Genomic DNA, 19231 nt, shown 5'->3' with positions numbered 1-19231 from the left:
GTTCTTGTTGTTTGATCCTTTTGTTGTTTTGTTCTCCAGCAGTCTGAATTTGGAGTGAAACAATGAGTTAAAAGTGCAGAATGTTGGCTTGAACAACAGCGTGATGGAAAGAGTGAAGAAGACCAGAGAAGTGCTCAGGATGTGAAACCGAACACATTATCTATGAAGTGTGGTGACATGGGCACATATGACTGTCAGAGGAGCTTATCGACGTCAATAAAATGACTGGTGACAGTATCAGAAGAGTCTTACCACACTGACTCTGATGATTCAGTTTAGTGCAGTATGCCAGCTATTTATTAACAAATACAATTTGGTATATTGAACACAGGATTTTAATTTTATTTATATATTTATATAAAGTAGTAAAGTTATTTTATATATATATATATATATATATATATATATATATATATATATATATATATATAGATATATATATAAAGTAGTAAAGCACAAAGAGTTTCCAGAGAAACGTTTTGGACAGAGGTCCTTCGTCAGTTGTGCAAGCAAAGTGTATATATTATTTGTAATACATCTTTTCATTTTTTGTACATTACATAAAATGTGACAGAAGATGAAGCATAAGAAACTAAACTGAAGTGATTTCACACAGGATATTTCTTAACATATGCTTCAGACAGCCATACCCATGTGTCCAGTGAAATGACTAACTGCACTGCAAATACCTTCAGTAGCTCCACATGTTGAAAATGTTCACCTCATAAGAGGACAGCTCCCCTCCATAAGAGGAGCTGTTGCTCTATATCCATAACTCAGTGACAAGATCATATGACATTATGCTGATATACCAATGTCCCAAAAAACAAATGTTGTGGCTCAGTGTCTGATCTAATCTCCCGATTCCTGAGAATACAAAAATGTGCGGAATTATAATGAATAATAATGAATATAATTAATTACTATAATGAATAATCATTTAAGTAGGTAAACCATTATTTGCTTTAAATAAAGTTTGTGTATCACAAAGTTACAGTATTTAATTAATCCTACAACTATAAATAAATATCTTCAGTTAATTATCAGCATAAAAGTATAGAGTACCGTAAGGAAATCGCAGATATTTTATTGTAGAATATATAATCTATTCCTCCAGATTATATATTATCTATAATAATCTCCATATAATCTAAATCTCCAGATCATTTGCTTGTCTGACGGGAATGAAGTGGGTCAGGAGTACAACTACACCCAGCCCTGGCTGGTGAGATGGGCAGTCAAGGCATCCATTTTAGTAAGGGCATTTACAGAAACCCAAATCAGTGTAATGTCATAACACACTAGTTACACTGCCCCTGGCAAAGTTTACTGGACACCAGAGGTCTTGTGAAAGTTAGATGACGCTGCCTCTTCTTACACACTCGGGAAATATCAAGATCTTTGTCCAATTAAATTCTCATACAATTTATGACTGTGATAAATGTGTACGTCACAGGAAACAAATAGCAGATGAGCTACCTTGGACATTGACATGTTAATGCAAACCTACAGCCAAATAAAATGGGAAATTAAATTAAAGTGTGCATAGAAATTCTTCTAAAACATCCCAGCATGGAAGTTTGAAATGTTTGATCTCAGTCTTGTTTTGAAGGACCAGGATGTGCTTCAAATGTTTTAATTAATTTGGGGAAGGTGTGTGTGCCAATAATGCACGTGGAGGTCGGCATGAACACAAGATTCTATTCAAGCATTTCTTTCCAGTAAAACAGAGTATTTTCTGTATCCACCAAATAAATTCTAGTCGGTTTGCTTAAGAGTGGATGAACTTTGAACTTTTGAGTTCATCAGAACAGGAGTTGATAACATATCCGAATCATGCGCAGTTTTACTGCACATCATGCCTGTCATTTAAAAAGAGTTGTCAAGTGTTAAAGTGCCTTGCCCAACCAGAGCAACAATAGCAGCCACAAAAACAAAACAAACAAAAAAATTTATATCTTTCTTTGGAGGAAAAAAAAAAAAGATTCAAACACTTAAAATTATTTCAGCCAGCAAATAACAATCAATCTGAGACTGGGAAAGGGCATAGGAGCACATCACACCCAATACTGATTGTGCTGTAAGGTGGGGTTAGTGGTCCTGCAGAAGTGAGAAGCTTCTTGCTCAAGGTTGCCAAAGGAGCAGACAGTCAGGGTTGGCCCATAGGCAAAGTTTCCACTGCCTGTCTGAAGTCTTGTCAGAGCTGGACTGCCAGGGTTGCTTGGGCTGAGAGGAGTGACTGTCACTAAAGGAACCCTTGCGCTCCTCTCTGGGTGGCCTTGACAGGACCTGCTATCTGGACTTGCTGGAGGGAAGGAAGCCCCGGTCAAAGGTTTCTGCTTCTTCTGCTGGTTTTGCCTCAAAAGCAGCACCAACACCACTACTATTACAAGAAGCAGAAGAGCTAGCAGTGGAAGAACAATGAGTATTGGGTTGGTGGAGCTCTCCTGGGGTGCTGACTCAATCCTTACTGGAGTGTTCCTCACAGGAGTGATTTCCTGTCCATGAGTCGTTTTAGGGATAGCACTCGCATTTGAGTTAATGTTTGTGTTACCCCAGCGACTGCGCCCTTTGAACTTTGGCACAGGCTTGGTCACTTGTGAGACTTGAACTAAAGAAGATGTAGAAAGCACAACAGAGCGCATCACTGAGGTCAGACTTGGTGAAGCAGTACTACTTGTGTACAATGGAAGAGCTGTTATCATGAGCGCAGAATCAAGTGACACAATGGTAAAGATGAATTCCCCATTTGCAGGCTGGAGATTGTCAGCTTTTACAATAAATATGAATGAGTCATTAACCTCCTGGACACCAGTAAGGTTAGCCTTTACTTCAATGGCCAGTTTTTCCTGCTGCAGTTCACTAAAAGCAAATGTCCTCACAGGTTCTGCATTGTTACCGTTGTTGGACTCTATGTAAAGAATCTTGCCATACATTGGAGGGGACAGGATTTCAAATAATGGATCACTACCACTCATCAAGGCGAGTTCAGAGGCATTCAGATAATCTGCCCTGATCTTACTGTGGATACCATTTGGGATCTTTACACTTTCTCCATACCTTATCAAAGGTTTGACTGTGATATTAACTACTTGATCAGTCAGATTTGCCTCTGATGTGAAGGCAGTGAACTCAAATGTATCCTGAGAGGACACAATGTTGACCATGTGATAACTTAGTCTGCGTGCTTGGAGATCCTCTTGATCAAAAGCAACAACCTCTTCATTGTCCAACAGAAGTTTACCGTATCTTGGAGGAGATGTTATTTTATAGTGGACTGTGGTGTTTTTCCCATTAGTCACTGCAGTCAGATGTGACTCAGTGAGCACCACTGTCGTTTTCCCCTGTTCCAACACCACCTGTGTATGATTGATAAGTGAAACGGCAATCTCCAACACCTCCAAGTTAAATAGTTTGTAGACTGGACGGTGATGTCCATCAGTGACACTGAAATAGAACACCCCAGACAAAGGGCTGCCATCTTGAACAAAGAAGACCTCACCGTTGTTGATCTGGGCTTGAGAAAATGCATCCGCTGATACATTCAAGCTTCCTGCCAGAGCAAGGTAGCCATTGCTAGGTTTACTGATCACAGTATATTGAATTTGATCAGGGGGGTTGTCCAAGTCTGCCACACTCAAATGGCTGGGTCCAAGAGCCACAGTGTCCCCTTGGACTACTTTGAGTCTCAGAGCCTTGGTTTTTAGGATGGGTGGCTGATCATTCACTGGGATGATGGTAATGTTGAATACCTCCTCTACCACGTCACCGTCATTTACAGGGCGTTGCGCCGGCTTGCTCTTCAGGTTGAGGAACGCATCAAAGACAAAGTGGTCATGTAAGGTCTCAGAATTGTCATGCTGATAGGTTATTCCATATTTGTTCAGGATGAACTGAGAGAAGAAGGGTTTTTCCTTCGTGAGGTTCCGTTCACCCACGACAATGTTGCCATGTTGGGGCAAGGACCTGATCTGATACCAAACTTCATAGGAATGACGATGAGTCTCAGGCTGCTTTGTAAGGAGATTGGATGCATCCAGTGTCGCTTTGTCAATAACAACTTTATCCCCTTCTGTTACCACAGCCCCTGGAACATCAAAAACATTTTTCTTAATATTTCATGAATAAAATCAGAAATGGCTAATGGGACATGAATAAAAAACAATCACCAGTATTGAATAAGAAATTAATGATTGAATTGAGTGATTTTTAACATCATTAATGTAACTAATGTATGTTATAATAAAATTCTGTACCTGTGTTTTTAAGAAGGCGCGACCGTCGTTCAGGTTCAGCATTTTCATAAGAGATGCTGATATCAAAGGTCTGATCCTCAGTACTGGCAAGGGCTGACGACACAGTGAATGTGAACTTGTCTAATGACATCCATCCTCCCGAATTCACATTTTGTTCATATGCCACATCACCTTCATCTACCTGGAATAATCACATACATCACAGGCAAATAATATTTTGGGCATGATTAAAAAATACTGGCCACACTGGTAGAAAATATGAGAAAATATTGGAAACAGTCAGAGCCTTTAATTTAACATTTATAATATAATTTATGACTCCATTCCAGGTTCATATATATTACTATCGTCCCATAAACCAGTATAGGATTCCACCTTAGCAGTACTAAGCCACAAGATTCCTCAGTTCAGGCAATGTCTTAAAGCCTGATTTACCCATCCCCCAGTAACTAACCCACGAATGGACAACGTACCCTTTCAGCAATAAAGGATCACAGATGGGAAGAAAATTAATAATTTATTAGCTCACACTCGTCTATAGATAGAGTTTGAGGTTTTACAGTTCTCACCATTTCTTGTGTGAAGGACATAATCTCTGCTTTAGGTTCAGCTGCCCTCACATTAACCAGTTTTCCAAATTTTGGTGGACTAAGGACAGTAAAAAGAATGGTGCGGCTTGAATCGCCTGTATCGTCATTGGTTACTGCTCTGAGGACCTCTTTTGAAATGGAAGATAAAGAGCCTGGAATGGGAACAGAGGTAAACATTACCCTAAATGAACTACAGCTGCTAAAAATGCAGTCAAAACAACAGCAAAATGTCTGGTATGTGCTATAAACATAACCGCATTGTTGTGTGCTTGGATTCTTTGAAGTTTGGCTGCTATACTGGTCACTGGCTTTACCTTTCATATGCTTGTGTATATCTGAGCTACAGATGGCAGGAAAAGTCAAACTTTGAAGCCAATTAATGGTTTGCTCCCTACTTTGCATCCATAGCTTCCAAAACACAAATAATTTTAGAAAGAACAAACAAGATTCTGTTTTTGCTTTCTTGACGACATTTAGAGTAATAGCCAGGGCACAACATGAAGGATTGCAATATATACTGTGCAATATACTGTGGAAATACTGTGCTAAAATACAGGCACATTTCCACTGGAGACACACAAAAAAGTATTTCATCAGAACTAAATGAAGGTTTTCTTTTTTCCACATATATTTATAGTTTTCTGTTAGAATTATGCCTGTGAATCTAACCATTTATAAACAGCAAAGCAAAACAAACATTTTAAGTAACACCTAACTGGACACAAACACCAAGAGGTAATTCAATACTGTTTTTCTTTTTTTTGTTCTTTTTTTGCTGTGTATTTTAGCACTGTGTGACCTTGTGAAGTACTTCCTTAGCCTTACTTATCACAGCTGTTCCATTATTTAGCCGCAGTATTCCAAGTACCGTACTCTCCTCACAGAATTACCATGGGAACAGCGAATTAAAGGCAAGAAACAAAAAGGTACCAAAATCATTAAAGCCCACATCACTAACCACAGTGGAAGGCGGAATGAAAGAAAAAGTAAGTTTAATTCAACATAAGGAAAGAACAAATTAAAATTCATTCCACATTAAATAAGAGACAGACTCTCTCTCTCTCTCATTTCCATTCCTGAGGCACAATGTAGGGAAAAGGGGAAAACAGCCACTTAAGCAAAAAAACTTGTGAAAAACAAGCAGACAGATACCGTGCCCTTTCCCACGTGGCAGTAAAGCATGTTCAACCTATGATGCAGACAGTGTAACACCAGATACCACACAGAGCCTGAAACCCCCTGTTGAATGTGCCCATATGTTACTACCAGCATAGCTAACAAAACAGAAAGGAGGTACAACAGCTGTTATGCATATTGCACCAGACAATACAATGTGTGGGCAGTTGTTTTCAGCACTGGATTTTAAATCTGGCATATGACGAAGGGTTTTGAAATTACATCCGCAGTCATTTTGGATCAACCTGTTTACTATTCAAAATGTTACACTATGTGTTGTTGCATGGATTATGACCATTATACAGTTAGTGTGCTAAAGGATTAGACCATATTAAGACAAACAATATGACTAACAGGCTCACAGGATTAACTTGGCTTTGATGAAGGGAGAGGTTTTTCTTGGAGCATCTGAAGGACTGTATTCTAAATGCACTGCTCTCACCTGTGATTCCCATGTACTCTTAATAGTTCAATTCTACAATGGCAAGTAGAAATACTACTCCTGTATTTCATTACCAAAGCAGGCATACACACAACAAAGGCTTATTGTATGGTACTGAAAGTTGTTCATTAGCACACCTCTCTGGATTTCCCTTCTAAGCTTCATGTAATATACCTGCAAAACACAGTGGGCTGTTCTAAATTCTAGAGGATTAACATGAATGGACAGTTGGTGTTTGTTACCTGGAAACACTTTGAGGGGGCCACTCTTTTCCAGATGGAGAACCAGGGCACGAGCCGTGACACTGAATATCTGTCTTGGTGTGAAGTTCACGCCATCATTGACCTGGAAGTGAAAGCCTCCAGCCATGGCTCCTAGTCAACACCATAAAAAGAGGCAACTTTTTAAACAAGGACTTTCATTCAGAATTCAAAATCTTATATTGTTTGCTATTACTCTTTATGTCCCTTAAAGGAGGAACATGATGAGGTCTAAAGGTACCATGTTATAATTGAAAAGCATTAAGCCTATTTACTATATACTCCTGGACATATAGGCACAGAAAATCTGAGATAACTGTGCTGGAGTCAGTTGAAGGAGTGTCTATAAAACAATGAGTAAACAACATCTCAACTGTCTGCCCTATCTTGTCTCATCTTGTTCAAGTGCATAATATTTGGCACCACATCACCAGTCATACAATCATCAACAAATGATTTACGGAACTTGATGATGACTTACCCGCAGCACATTGGAACATGTGCTGTATGGTGTCCAAAGTGTGTGATCACCACATTTAGAAATGAAGAACAATTCAATCAATAAAATTATGTTTAGTGGAAAAGTGAAATCCACTGCTTCGCAATGCCAAAAGCAATTTAAACACTGAATGTTATCTGTTAATAATAATAATAAAGTACGATTATTATTATTATTATTATTATTATTATTATTATTATTAATAATAATAATAATAATAATAATAATAATAATAATAATAACAGTAATTATTATTATTATGTAAATTACTGTTTTCTTTAAGAAAGTCCTGCTGGCTGGTGGATTATCTTACCACTATGCACAAACAGTAGCTGGCCCTGGTCAATGTGAGCCTGACTGAAGTCCATGATTGGCCTGGTGGGGGCACTCTTCAGAGCCAGGTGTCCATTACTCGGCTGAGTGGTGATATAGCGGAGCTCTTCTGGGCCACTGTCTTCATCCACCGTATTCATATCTTCCGGGGTGATTTCTGTGACAGAGCCGACCCAAACCTGAACACATGAACAGTAATAATAGTGTGCTGCAGTGAGGACTGACTTAGAATCCATTCTGGCCTGTCATATACTATAATTATGCTTGTACAGGTTATTGTAAAGTGCAAGTCACCTTCTGGAACCTTCTGGAGCTTTATAATTACTACCCTACTCAAGACTCATCAGAACTTATCAATAGCTAGTCTGCAGGCACTGATGCTAATGAGGAAAAAAAGCACTTTGAAAAAGGCAACAGTCAGAGCATGAGAAAGAAACAGAATGCTGGTTATGTAAGCAACCAGTATACAGATCACCATAAATTGCAAATTTTAACTGACACTCTAGGGACAGATTAATTAATTATCTTAGTTCTAAGATAAACAAAACATGAGAGCATGATAAACTGATAAACTTCTGAAGAAAAGCAAGTCATAATACACACCTCATACTGACACCCCATTGCTATCATTGACCTTGTTTAGAAGAAACTCTAATTGAGGTTTCACAGCTTTGAGCTGAGCATAGAGTGTTGCAGTATGGAATGTATGTTACTTCAACACTATACACATAAAATGGCTAATCTAAGTACTGGTCACCAAGGAAAATGATAAAGAAAACAACCTCTTGTTTGCCAGTTTAGAGGTGAAGAGTGGCATTGTGATTGCAACTGGAGGTTTGCAATACTACTGAAGTGCTTGACAGTATGCCAGTAATTTGTACATGAACCACAGACATGCAGTCTTAGCTGTTTTAGATTGATTCAACTGTCACACTATAGGGGGGGAAACCTAGTACACTGGAAATAATTTGGGAGTATCTAAAACCGACTTTACATAGATATAACTTTCTCAAATGTTCAGACTGTTCAGATTTATGGAATAAACGTTTAACACTTTGTGTCAAAACAGGCAAATGGATAATGTTTAAGTAGCTATAAAGTATCTATATACAGGGCCTGCATAAGTATGTTGAACTTTTACACTTTTGTAGTTTTACAGTTGAAATGGACTTTGCAAAAGTCACCTCCCTGGGTCAACACTTGATACAATCACTTCTGTATACAATTACAGATGCATGTCTGGATCCTGAGATTTTTGCCTCTCAACTGGATTGAGGTCTGGGCTTTGACTGGACTAACATTCAGATTATTGGTTTTTAACCACATAACTATAGCTTTAGTTAATCTTAGGATCATTATTTTGTTGAAATAATTCTGCCAGCTATATCATTCCCCTCCCCCACTTCAATATAATGGTCCATTTTGTGTAGATTCATAACATAATCCCAATTATATCCATTTCTGTTTCAGGCTGTACAAATAGGTTAAACAGCCCTCTACCTACATCTCATAGACATTGTAGTAAGTGAGACAGAATGAAGTCTTTTGCTTTCAGGAAACCACAATTTCCTGTTAAACCTCATCGCATTTCAGTTGTCTGTGCATTTCTCTTTCATACTGAACTATAAAAGAAACACAAGGAAACAACCCATTACCACCAAGCTATTTCCATAGACTAAGTCTAAACATGAATTGTGTGTGTGAATTGTGACCTTTAATTAGGAAATTTAACCTTTCAATTCGAAAATTAACTGGGCAGATGTGTATTTGACTGAATAGCAATAGCCTTCTGAACTCCAAGGTACTGTAAATTGAACATGTCTAAGATTCCTCAGGTACGTTATAATGATAAAACTAATTTTCAATGCAATATATTATGGGTGTTGATTTTCTACATGTATCCCAATATGTTGTTAAAAACAAAAAAACAAAAAACAAAAAACCTCAGGAACCTTCAGTGAAAAGGTGAATTTGTCATTATAGCAAGACCTACAGCAGCACACATCTGTATGATACTCTGTTGTCAAAAGTAGTTGCAGAGAGCCCTCTTGTGGATGTTGTATATGCACCATATTAGCAAAAACCTGACTTTACACTTCCTGGTACTCACATAGATCCTCATAAAATTTCCCTCTTTGGTCTCTTGAGTCAAAAAGGGTTTACATTGCAGCCCAGATAGTAAGTAATCCAACATGGCTAACATGTACGGTACCGTTGCCATTTTGTCCAAACACTGATTTTTCTGCAGACTTATCCTTTAATTTCATAGGACTTGACTATGGACTGCCATAAGGAATCCAAAGCATCTGGAACTGAGATCTGCAGTCCCTCTTAGTGGCCCTGAAATTAGGGCTGCTCTCTAAACACTTTGTTGCTTTGAAAGACATTACATGAGCACATGCAAATGACTGGCATGCTCAAAAGTGTCTCAAACACAACTTAAAATAGTTTTATGATCTGTAGACCTGCATGATGTGCTCAATATGAAATTTCAACCTAACCAATCCAGAATATGTTACCATGTATCTCAAGTAAAAGCTATAAACACGTGCTTGACATATTCTGTCAAGTCCATCTTCCTATGTTACTACTAGTGCATGAGGTATCCTTACAAAGCAGGTATAATAAGTAAGGCATTTAGATATTTTGCACCCACCCTGAGGACTTTGTTGGCTGTAACGACTGGAGGCTCGTCATTGACAGGTATGACTTGGACGTAAACTGTCCTGGGTGCACTATGTTTTCTCAGGTTTGTGTCATTGGCTGTAATTGTGAAGTGGTCCTCTAATGTCTCAGAGTTGTCATGGACATAGTAGATAAACTCTTGGTCCACCTGTGTCAATGTAATGAAAGCAATGAGAATAGCATCATTAGATCAAGAACTGTGAGTAAGCCTCTCATATGACTTCTGAAAATATATGCTAAACTCATATGGTAATATTTAACTTTCAGTGACAGACTGACTTGATTTAGTAAATTAGTGCAACTATTTAGTAAAACCATTGGCTACTGAGTTGCTATTACTTGATATTAAAACAAACATTTTGTTGAAACAGTTACTTTCTGGTAATAACAAAAACAGAATATTGATGATGTTTTAATATTTATGTAATTTTTTTTGGCATGAGCTCTGTTCCTCATTTCATTAACCTCTTAAGTTACACATTTTCAAATTTTACCTGTTTCCTGGTAAAATATGTTGTGGGTATCCCTGGGAAACGAGAATTTTCAATGTGACCATGCATGGGTCCCTCTGACACAAAGTACACAAAATGGATGCCAATGAAATGCTGACTGGAGACCCTGATGGTCTTCTCTGTAAGTGCCTTTGCCGCACCTTCTTTCAGAGTAATGTTGGAGACTTCAACAGGTATGAAGTGAGGGATTATATCCACAGACAAAATGATGTCACTGACTTCTGCAACTCCATTGCTGGCTTCCAAAATGAAAGTGTCATTCACTCGGTTGGGCATTATCTGTACATACTGAATGTTGCCAGCATTAATGTCTTGTTGTGTAAAGGCCATCAAAGGCTTTTCCTCAGTTCCCTGGTATCGATCTTCACCATCAACAAAACCACGCAGGTATCCATAGGCTGGAACAACTTTGACATTGAAGATGATTTCTGAAGGGATATTTGCTTCATGAGTGACCTGGAAAATTAAGGCCAACAAACATATCTGTAGCTTAATACCACTCATAAATACATGCTTTACACGAGGGATTCAGGGTCAGTTGTTACTGATTTTTACAACAGATTTTTAATCATTGGTTAGTTCACACAATATTGCCGGAAAGACAAGAGGAAAAAAAGTCACAATTTCATGCAAAGTTATCAATGTTGTTAAGTAGCTAAATATAAAAGTGAAAAATAAACTAAGCCAAATTACCTCGAGTGTTATACGTTCAATCTTTACAGGTTTGCCCTCCTCTACCAGTAAGGTTTTGTGGTGAAGTATGACAGGGGGTCTCTGGTGGCTTTCCAAGTACACTCTAACATTGATTCTGGCTTCAAGGCGCAGCCCTTCTGCTTTCACTGCGACACTTAAAAAGTCTCCCAAAGTCTTGCTGTTGTCATGGCGATAAGACAGCAACATATTTTTCAACTCATGCTGGGTAAACGATTCAATGTTCTTGTCTTTTAAAAACAGCCAGCCGTGCTTTGGAGCATCATGAACCTCAAATGTGATGTCACTGTCGTCTCTGACGTCCAGGTTTGTGACCACACTAAAATTGGCATTGCTGAATGTCTTGGCCTGCCCCTTTTGGACCAACAAGCCTGTATTATTGGCAACCTGCAGGTATGGGTCCTGGGCGCTTATATCCAACAGAGAGGAAACATAGTGCTTCCCATCAGAAACAAAGAACACGAAGCGCCCCGAGCTTGCGCCACGATGAACAAACAGCACTCGCTTTTGTTCAAGGTCCTCTTGGCGGAACTGGTACAGTTTGTGAGTAGTGTCATTTACAAGCACCAGATCTCCCACAGGGATACCGCGGCGTGTATAGATAAGATGTCCATCACTGAAGTCTGAGTCAGCATCATGGTAACACAGATCATCCACAGTCAGCAGTCTTTGCCCATCTCTGACAACATGGAAAACTTTATCCACAGTACGGACAGGCTTTTCATCGTTTAGCAGCTGTATAGATATGTTAAACAAGCCTTCTTTGGAGCCAACCTCATCGTCATTCACAGAGCTTTTGACTAACAAACTTGTAGAAGCTATAAAACTGAACTGATCATGAGTTGTTTCGCTATTGTCATGAACATACATAAGCCGCTCTTCTAAGATATCCTGATAAGTGAAGGAGACTAGTTTGTCATATTCTTTTGTTGAGTTGGATAGGTTGATTCGTGCTAGTTTGCCATTTTTTGGACTCTTAGTGACTGTGTAGTACATCTCTTTAGTGCTTAGTGTCTCAGCAAACAACTCATCTTTTGTGATGAGTTTGCTCTCACCTTCAAGAACAGAAAGTCCATTGTTTTTTATGAAAATGCTGTTCATGTCTGCTTTAATATTTATCATGAATATATGACTGGTTGAGTGGGCATATTTGGAGAACACTTGGAATTCAAAGTTGTCTCTTGTATCCTCGGATGGTCTATCCACCAGCTGATATTCTACTTTCATATTGGTAATATTCATTTGACTAAATGAAGAATTTTCCCCTAACTGCTGTTTATTCAGTAAAATTATTCCTTTCTTTGTGGAAGAGAGGAGCCTGTAATAAAGCTCATCTTCAGTTAAGATCACACCTTGTGCTGTTGCATACAGATGCTGAGAGTCAACTGCTACTCTCCTAATTCTGTCCATCTCAATCATTTCATTCCTCTCTATAGTGTAATTTATCCATTTTATCTTTATAGCAAACACCAACTGCACAGTGGATTTTGATGCAATTGTGACTTTACATTTGAAGTGGTCATTAATGTTACCTGACTGAACAGCCTTAAAGGTGCTAAGGTACCTCAGGCGGTCCTTCTCTATAACTCTCTGAGAGAAATAATTAGTTAACTTCCATTCTCCATTAGAGTGGAGCCTCTGCAGTTCACCAAACCTTGGTGGCTCAGTAACTTCATAACGAATGTCCACCGCTTGTCTCACTGCATTGGTCTGTACAGCTAACTGACTGGTGTTTATAAGACCCATTTCTCCTTGTGTGACCTCCAGCCCAGTGTTGTTAGCAATGCTGTACTCCAATCCAATAGCCATAATTCTTAGCACCACTGTGTTGCTGACCTTCTCTCCATCACTAACTCTCAAGGCCATCCTCGAGTTCCTTACTCCCGTGTGGACATAGCTTATCTTTCCAGCCACTAGAGCTGAGTGATGGAAGGAAGTGACAGACTGACCAGGGTTATCTTCCATTTCTAAAAACCCAGCATCAGCATTCAGGTTTCCCAATACAGAGTAAACCAACTCTGCAAAGTTGCTGTCTACATCCGTGGCTTTCAACACTTCGGTAGTGAGCTTTTTTCTAGAGTTCTCAAGAAGAGTAAAGAGATTCCCATCAGGCAGACTCAGTTCAGGGGCATCATTAGTTGGTGTTACTGTAACATTGAATCTGTACAGTTTATGTCCCTTCAGATAGCTTGGTGTCTCTTTTCTACTACTGGACAACACAGAGAACATGAAGTGATCGTGTGGGTCTTCAGACCCCCCATGGATGTATATCACTCTGCTATGCCACAGATCCAGCATGCTAAAACAATTTTCTTCTTGCTCCTGGTCCAAATCGAACCTGAGCTGACCATGCACAGGCTGCTCATCAATCCTGAACACGATCTGAGACTGTCGGATGCCGAGCTTCTTGAAATCCAAATTCACTTTTATGTGTTTTGAGTCCAAGGATGCACGTCCACCTTCTGGCACAACAAGGTTTCGAAGCTGCAGGAAATTTTGTCCATACTTCTTGACAAGACCTTTGGCAAGAGTGGACATACCTATAGGTGGTAACTGAGTGATAGAGCCAAGAAAGGTCCCAGGCACAGTGGTCGGGCCCATAGTGGTGCTTATCTCAGGTTCTTTTTCTGGCTCACAGCCCAGAGATATGTCTTTGGTTACCACAGCATTGGGAAGTCCTCTTGAGACTCCATTGACCTTGATATCCCTAAAACATCCTTTGAAGGAGCCACCTTTAATCCGCTTCCCAGCTACTGATGCCAAGCCCACCCTTTTCACTTCAGCACGAGTGCTATCATCAACTCCCCCAAGAAAAAGAAAGCCTTTTAACTGCAAGGCTTTTGATCTGGAGCTTATACTGGACTTCACAGTTTCTCCATCCACTGTTAGCTGCAAACTTTTGGATGTAAAGTAGAGCTTAACATGGTGCCATTTTTTGTCATTGATGAAAGTCAGAGATCGTATCTCTGTTTTCACACCATCTCTCCCCACCACAGCAGCTAGCAAGCCTTCCTGAATCTCCATGGTAACAAAGTCTCCCTGTCGGGCAGAATTGTACATAATGATTCCCTCTTTAGCTGAGGTATGTACAGAGCATTCAAGGAGCCACTCATGCTGTGCAGACCAAGTAGGAAGAGAGATGTATGCTCTGGAACTAAAAAAGCTGATTGGGTCCTCTTCACTAGCAAAGAACAGGGGGCTGCATCCAAGGGAAACCTCATAAACATTCTTTAAACCAGAGTAGGACCTAAGTGAGGAGAGCAGATTGTGTTGATTGAACAGCACTCCCTCAAGGCACCCACGAAAGCCTATAATATCGCTAGGAAGATAGAGTTTATCCAAGCCTCCCGTCCCACCAACATATAGACCATCCTTGATACTGAGTTCTTGCTGTGGTCCTGGTAGTCTCTGGCTGGTCTGGAAATACTTGTCCACAGTGAGGGTGACATTATACCAGTCATGGAGAAATTCTACTGTATGCCAAGCAAAGTCATTCAGTGGGTTCCCCCTGTCTGAGTGCAGAATCCTCTCCCCAGAGCCAAGATCCAACCTTACCTAAACAGGAAAATCAAACCACTGTTACGCCTGGCCAAAAATCCTAAATATTCAGTTGCACACATCTTAAACGATTTAAAAGCCATTTATAACAAACAAACGATCTTTTAAATATGTATTTCATTATAATTTCATGCAGATGTACTGCTGGGGCAGACAGCTGTTGAATCACTGTTAGCTTCTGTATACGGACAGAAATGGAAGACAGTGATTTATTCAGAGGGATGAGGATCCCAGACTATGAACAGTTAGAAATAAACACCACTTTGTGCTTAGCTTTCCATTCTGGCAAATACATGCACAGCTAAAATCAGCAGTCCTTTGGACACTTCCCAAGCATAAATTCCAACAGAGACAATCACATAAAAGTAAGTTCTTCTGACACTGAGAATAAACACAACTAAAATCCTGCTGAAGGACTGAATGCAATGTTTCACATCTGTGGTACAAAAGATCAGCTTTTTCTACTGATGTCATTGTAGACACCACGGTAGACATCCTTTATGAGGACCCCTCAAGCAAGGCCTCCTACACTAAAAGTAGCTTATTCATGAGGTCTTCATAGCTCCAATTCATGACTGAAATGCAACCAACAAACTACTAATATAAAACATAACATCATACAAGGCTTGAGACTAAGTGTATCAAACAGAATAATACATTATTAATAACGTATAAAACTTTGCTATACCTTTCAGGTCAAATCTGTGTCAACTATTTGGCTAGTCATTTTGGCTGCTGCTGTCTTACTTTAAGTACTGAACTGCTGTGTTGATTTCTTTCTTCTCTTTGTTCTATACTGCAGCAGCAGATATGGATGATTCATACTTCAAACACTCCAGCTTTTTTTCCTGATTCCCCCAGTGTTCGCTTGAAGGCTTGAAGGTATCCAACAGGCTGCAGGGAAGTGAGTCGTAACCCCCCCCAACCCCCCACCCCCAGAGGTCAGAGGCCTACATGAATTACCTGTAGTTGACCAGAGCTCAGCTCCAGCAGCAGGTAATCCGCCTGCCCTGCAGCCAGGAAGAGCACACCTCTTTGACTTGAGGTGCGGAAACGCATTTGGAGGGTGTTACGCCCAGACATTTCCACCGTCTTCAGATGCACAAATCCATCACCATAGAAAGAGGCTGAAGAAGAGAATATCACCTGCTTTTTTTTTTATAGATCCATACTGTAAATGTTAATATACCACCACTGTGTCAAATGTCAGCCAAGTGCTTTTTTATATGATCTCCTACTGTTTCTCAACTAATAATATTCACTTATGGAAATGTAAAAGGCCTGTTTGGATCCTGCTATAAGATTATTCTGTCCTTGAGGGCTTTATGGAGATTCTAAGACTACAGCAATAAATGTGCTGAATACTACACTTTTAGATAAACATTTGACTAAAGTATCGCTTAACCTGAATAAAAGTGGAATTGGTGGAGTTAGAATAACTCCTTTATTTTTAACAGAAAATCTGAAGTTTCACGTGACAATGACAATTTCACACTCATTTACAGCCAAGGCCTGGTGGCTCGTAAGAGTTATACCCCTGTACATGTGCTGGCATGCTCAGCCCTGACGGCAGCTAGTTCTCACCAACACACACTAACCTGGCCCCTCAGCCCTGTTGTCCACACAGGGGGCCTCGATTGCAACTGTTTTTGTGTTTGCCTCTCAACACAGCCCTGTAATCTCCATAATGTGTTCTGCACTCTCATTTACTCCTCTGCAAAGGTGTTACATTAGTGCCTAAACTCTCATGGGGCCTCAAGATTATTAGGTTGGTTTCATGTACTCTCCACTTTAATACCTGGATGTGGAATAATATGTACACTCATCAGAACCCTTCATATTTGATTAAACCACCACTGAGTGGATCAGACCGATTCGTCTGACTGTCAACATTTGAGTATTTTTCCACTAGCCCAAAGACGAAATATTTAAACGCAACAGTCAGAAAAATCAGCCTGATGAGTTTATGAAAGAGGGAGAAAGACCACTATGCTGCAAGAATAATAATAAAATTGTTTCTGGGAAAAGGACAGATAGGCTTGAAGGACAGGCTAATCAACAAGTATACAGGACATGTCATCACACACGACATCAGGCCCATTATCTGACACTGTGGTGAATTCATACATAAAAGCCCCATGCAACTGTAGAAAAGGCATCTTAAATATTTGGATGAATGTACATTTCCCAAAATATTCACAATATATAATTATGTAACAGCAAGCTTATAACCATTAGACATTTATATAGTTGGTGCAAAAGGCCTCATTACCAATAACACATTACCAATAACAGTCATTTATTTCATCTGGACCTCTTGCAAACAAACAGGCCAATTTAAAGGAAGTAAATGAATACTGCATTGTAATGGCAATTACCAGGCTTACATGAAAAGTGCGTGTTTCTATTACGAGAGCCCATCCTAGCTTTTACATATCAGTCAAACAGACTTTGACCACTTTTTTGTGGGTCTTGGAAAACTGGCAAAAGAACTAATCGAATATAATAACGCGAACTCTAGTTCATAATTCATTGTCTTTTAAAGGGGTTTGGATTTGTTTTTAGACTTCATCTTTAATTATGATATCGTCTGCATCGTTAATCACTACGATGTGAGTGACCGTTATGGGAAGTCCAGATGAATTAATATGTGAATGAACAAACTATATAAAAGAACGAACAGCAATGACCGGCCTCTGATCATTTTTAATGTGCAATGTGCAACAGAAGAACAACCTTCTGTACAACATACACCCAGATTAGGTTAGCTGTAGGTAAGTATATCAGATTTTGTTAGCATTGTTGCGCATTTAAACGAAAAATCCTATACGATGAAAACAAATCTAGATAGCCAATTTCCTAGGTCAATGTGATAAATTAACAAACTTATGCAAACAACGGAGAAGTCTATATTTACTGCAACGAGTCGCTTATAGATGCTGGAGCTACGTTTGTGGAGATTTGAGGAAACTTTGAAGAACTTACCTCCTTGAGCTATCACGACAAAGAGCAACACGAGTCCGTATAAAAATAGAGTCTTCATTTTAACCCTCTTTAAATGTTGTTTTCATTCCGGATAGGAATCAAATTCCAAAAGGATATTTGCCATTTCGTCTGTGAGCTAGTGGAAAAAACAGTAAAACACGACTTAAACATTCCTCACTTTAAAATCCATTCCCAAACGTGAACGCACTCGGTGGAAAGGACGTTTGCTCAGTAACTCCGCCTACTCAAGCATTCCCCTCACTTAAACCTGGCCCGTGGCCGGAGCGCGCCTGTGTGCTTGTACTGTGAGCTGTGCTTTCGTGTTCAGCTGATTGCTTTGATTATATGTCAATATGTATATTTAGTGCACAACTCCACATGAACATTGAGCCTTCACAGTTATTTGGGGTCCTCGCTTGCAGCTGTTACATTCCTCGCTGGTATAATTGATCAGCTGTCCTAGCGTGTATTGCATCTGAAATAGAATGGAATTCGTTAATTATGATTCAGATATATGTATCTCGTTATCAACTTTGATGAAATGAAATGAACTTCATTAATTTCATTGATTACTCAAATCTCTTCTGCGAGCATTTTTACAAGAGAAAAGGGACGCAAGCTTGCACCGTAAGATAGCGGTTTATTGGAAAGTCTTTCAATTGTCAAAATGGTAGTATCTCTGTGTGTGTGTGTGTGTGTGTGTGTGCGTGCGTAACTTTGCTATGAAAGGTCCTGGCGACAAGAACGCGGACCAGGTGTTGCATTCAGTTCAGCTGCCCTTCAAATCCGCTTTCCCGTCTAGAAATCAAGGCCTCGCGCACGCGCGTTCACTAAGAATTTAGCGCTGGGACTGAAAAGAAGAGTTTCACGAAAGGACGCGTTCGTCAAACCAATCGGCGATGAGCAATACAAGACGTATCAGCACTATGATGTATAATAATATATGGCTATTTATTTGTAATACACTTGTTTTCTATTTATTTTGATTTAAAAATTATTTGTTTCGTTCCACGAAATATTGTCAGTCGTGCCGCATTAGTTTACTGAATAAATTTCATCTCAAAGAAGAAAACTAAAATTTCCATAGTACACTTTTAAAAACGTGGTGAGGACATGACCCCATCGCCTGTGCACGACGTTGGGCCTATCAAATATATTTAAGCGTCTGTGCTCGTTGCCCCGCCTTAAATACGACAAACCAATAGCTAAAAGAAGAACAGCCTA

At 39.5% G+C, this 19231-nt stretch overlaps 1 protein-coding gene across 1 annotated transcript; it reads right to left on the bottom strand.

The window, feature by feature from the left end:
• Positions 1-497: 497 nt before the first annotated feature.
• On the bottom strand, positions 498-18210 carry cspg4b (chondroitin sulfate proteoglycan 4b). The gene is made up of 10 exons (XM_027029351.2): positions 18008-18210; positions 15986-16149; positions 11447-15019; positions 10736-11209; positions 10213-10389; positions 7537-7735; positions 6707-6838; positions 4826-4998; positions 4257-4437; positions 498-4087 (listed from the first exon to the last, which is right to left on the bottom strand). The coding sequence occupies exons 1-10, from the start codon at positions 18063-18065 to the stop codon at positions 2058-2060; spliced, it is 7161 nt and encodes a 2386-aa protein (XP_026885152.2). The 5' UTR covers positions 18066-18210; the 3' UTR covers positions 498-2057.
• Between the last annotated feature and the right edge of the window lie 1021 nt (positions 18211-19231).

Source organism: Electrophorus electricus, chromosome 9 (genome assembly GCF_013358815.1).
Source record: "Electrophorus electricus isolate fEleEle1 chromosome 9, fEleEle1.pri, whole genome shotgun sequence".
Classification (NCBI taxonomy): Eukaryota; Metazoa; Chordata; class Actinopteri; order Gymnotiformes; family Gymnotidae; genus Electrophorus; species Electrophorus electricus.
Note: the sequence above shows the minus strand (reverse complement) of the source record. Positions and strands in the feature narration are given on the sequence as shown.

Bases quoted from the DNA above. Each gene is read 5' to 3' on its own strand.
- cspg4b (XM_027029351.2), bottom strand. From the start codon at position 18,065: ATGAAGACTCTATTTTTATACGGACTCGTGTTGCTCTTTGTCGTGATA. The intron at 16,150-18,007 runs GTAAGTTCTTCA...TCTCTTCTTCAG, and splicing joins TGTCGTGATAGCTCAAGGAG to CCTCTTTCTATGGTGATGGA. The intron at 7,736-10,212 runs GTGGGTGCAAAA...TCATGTGTTCAG, and splicing joins CAGCCAACAAAGTCCTCAGG to GTTTGGGTCGGCTCTGTCAC.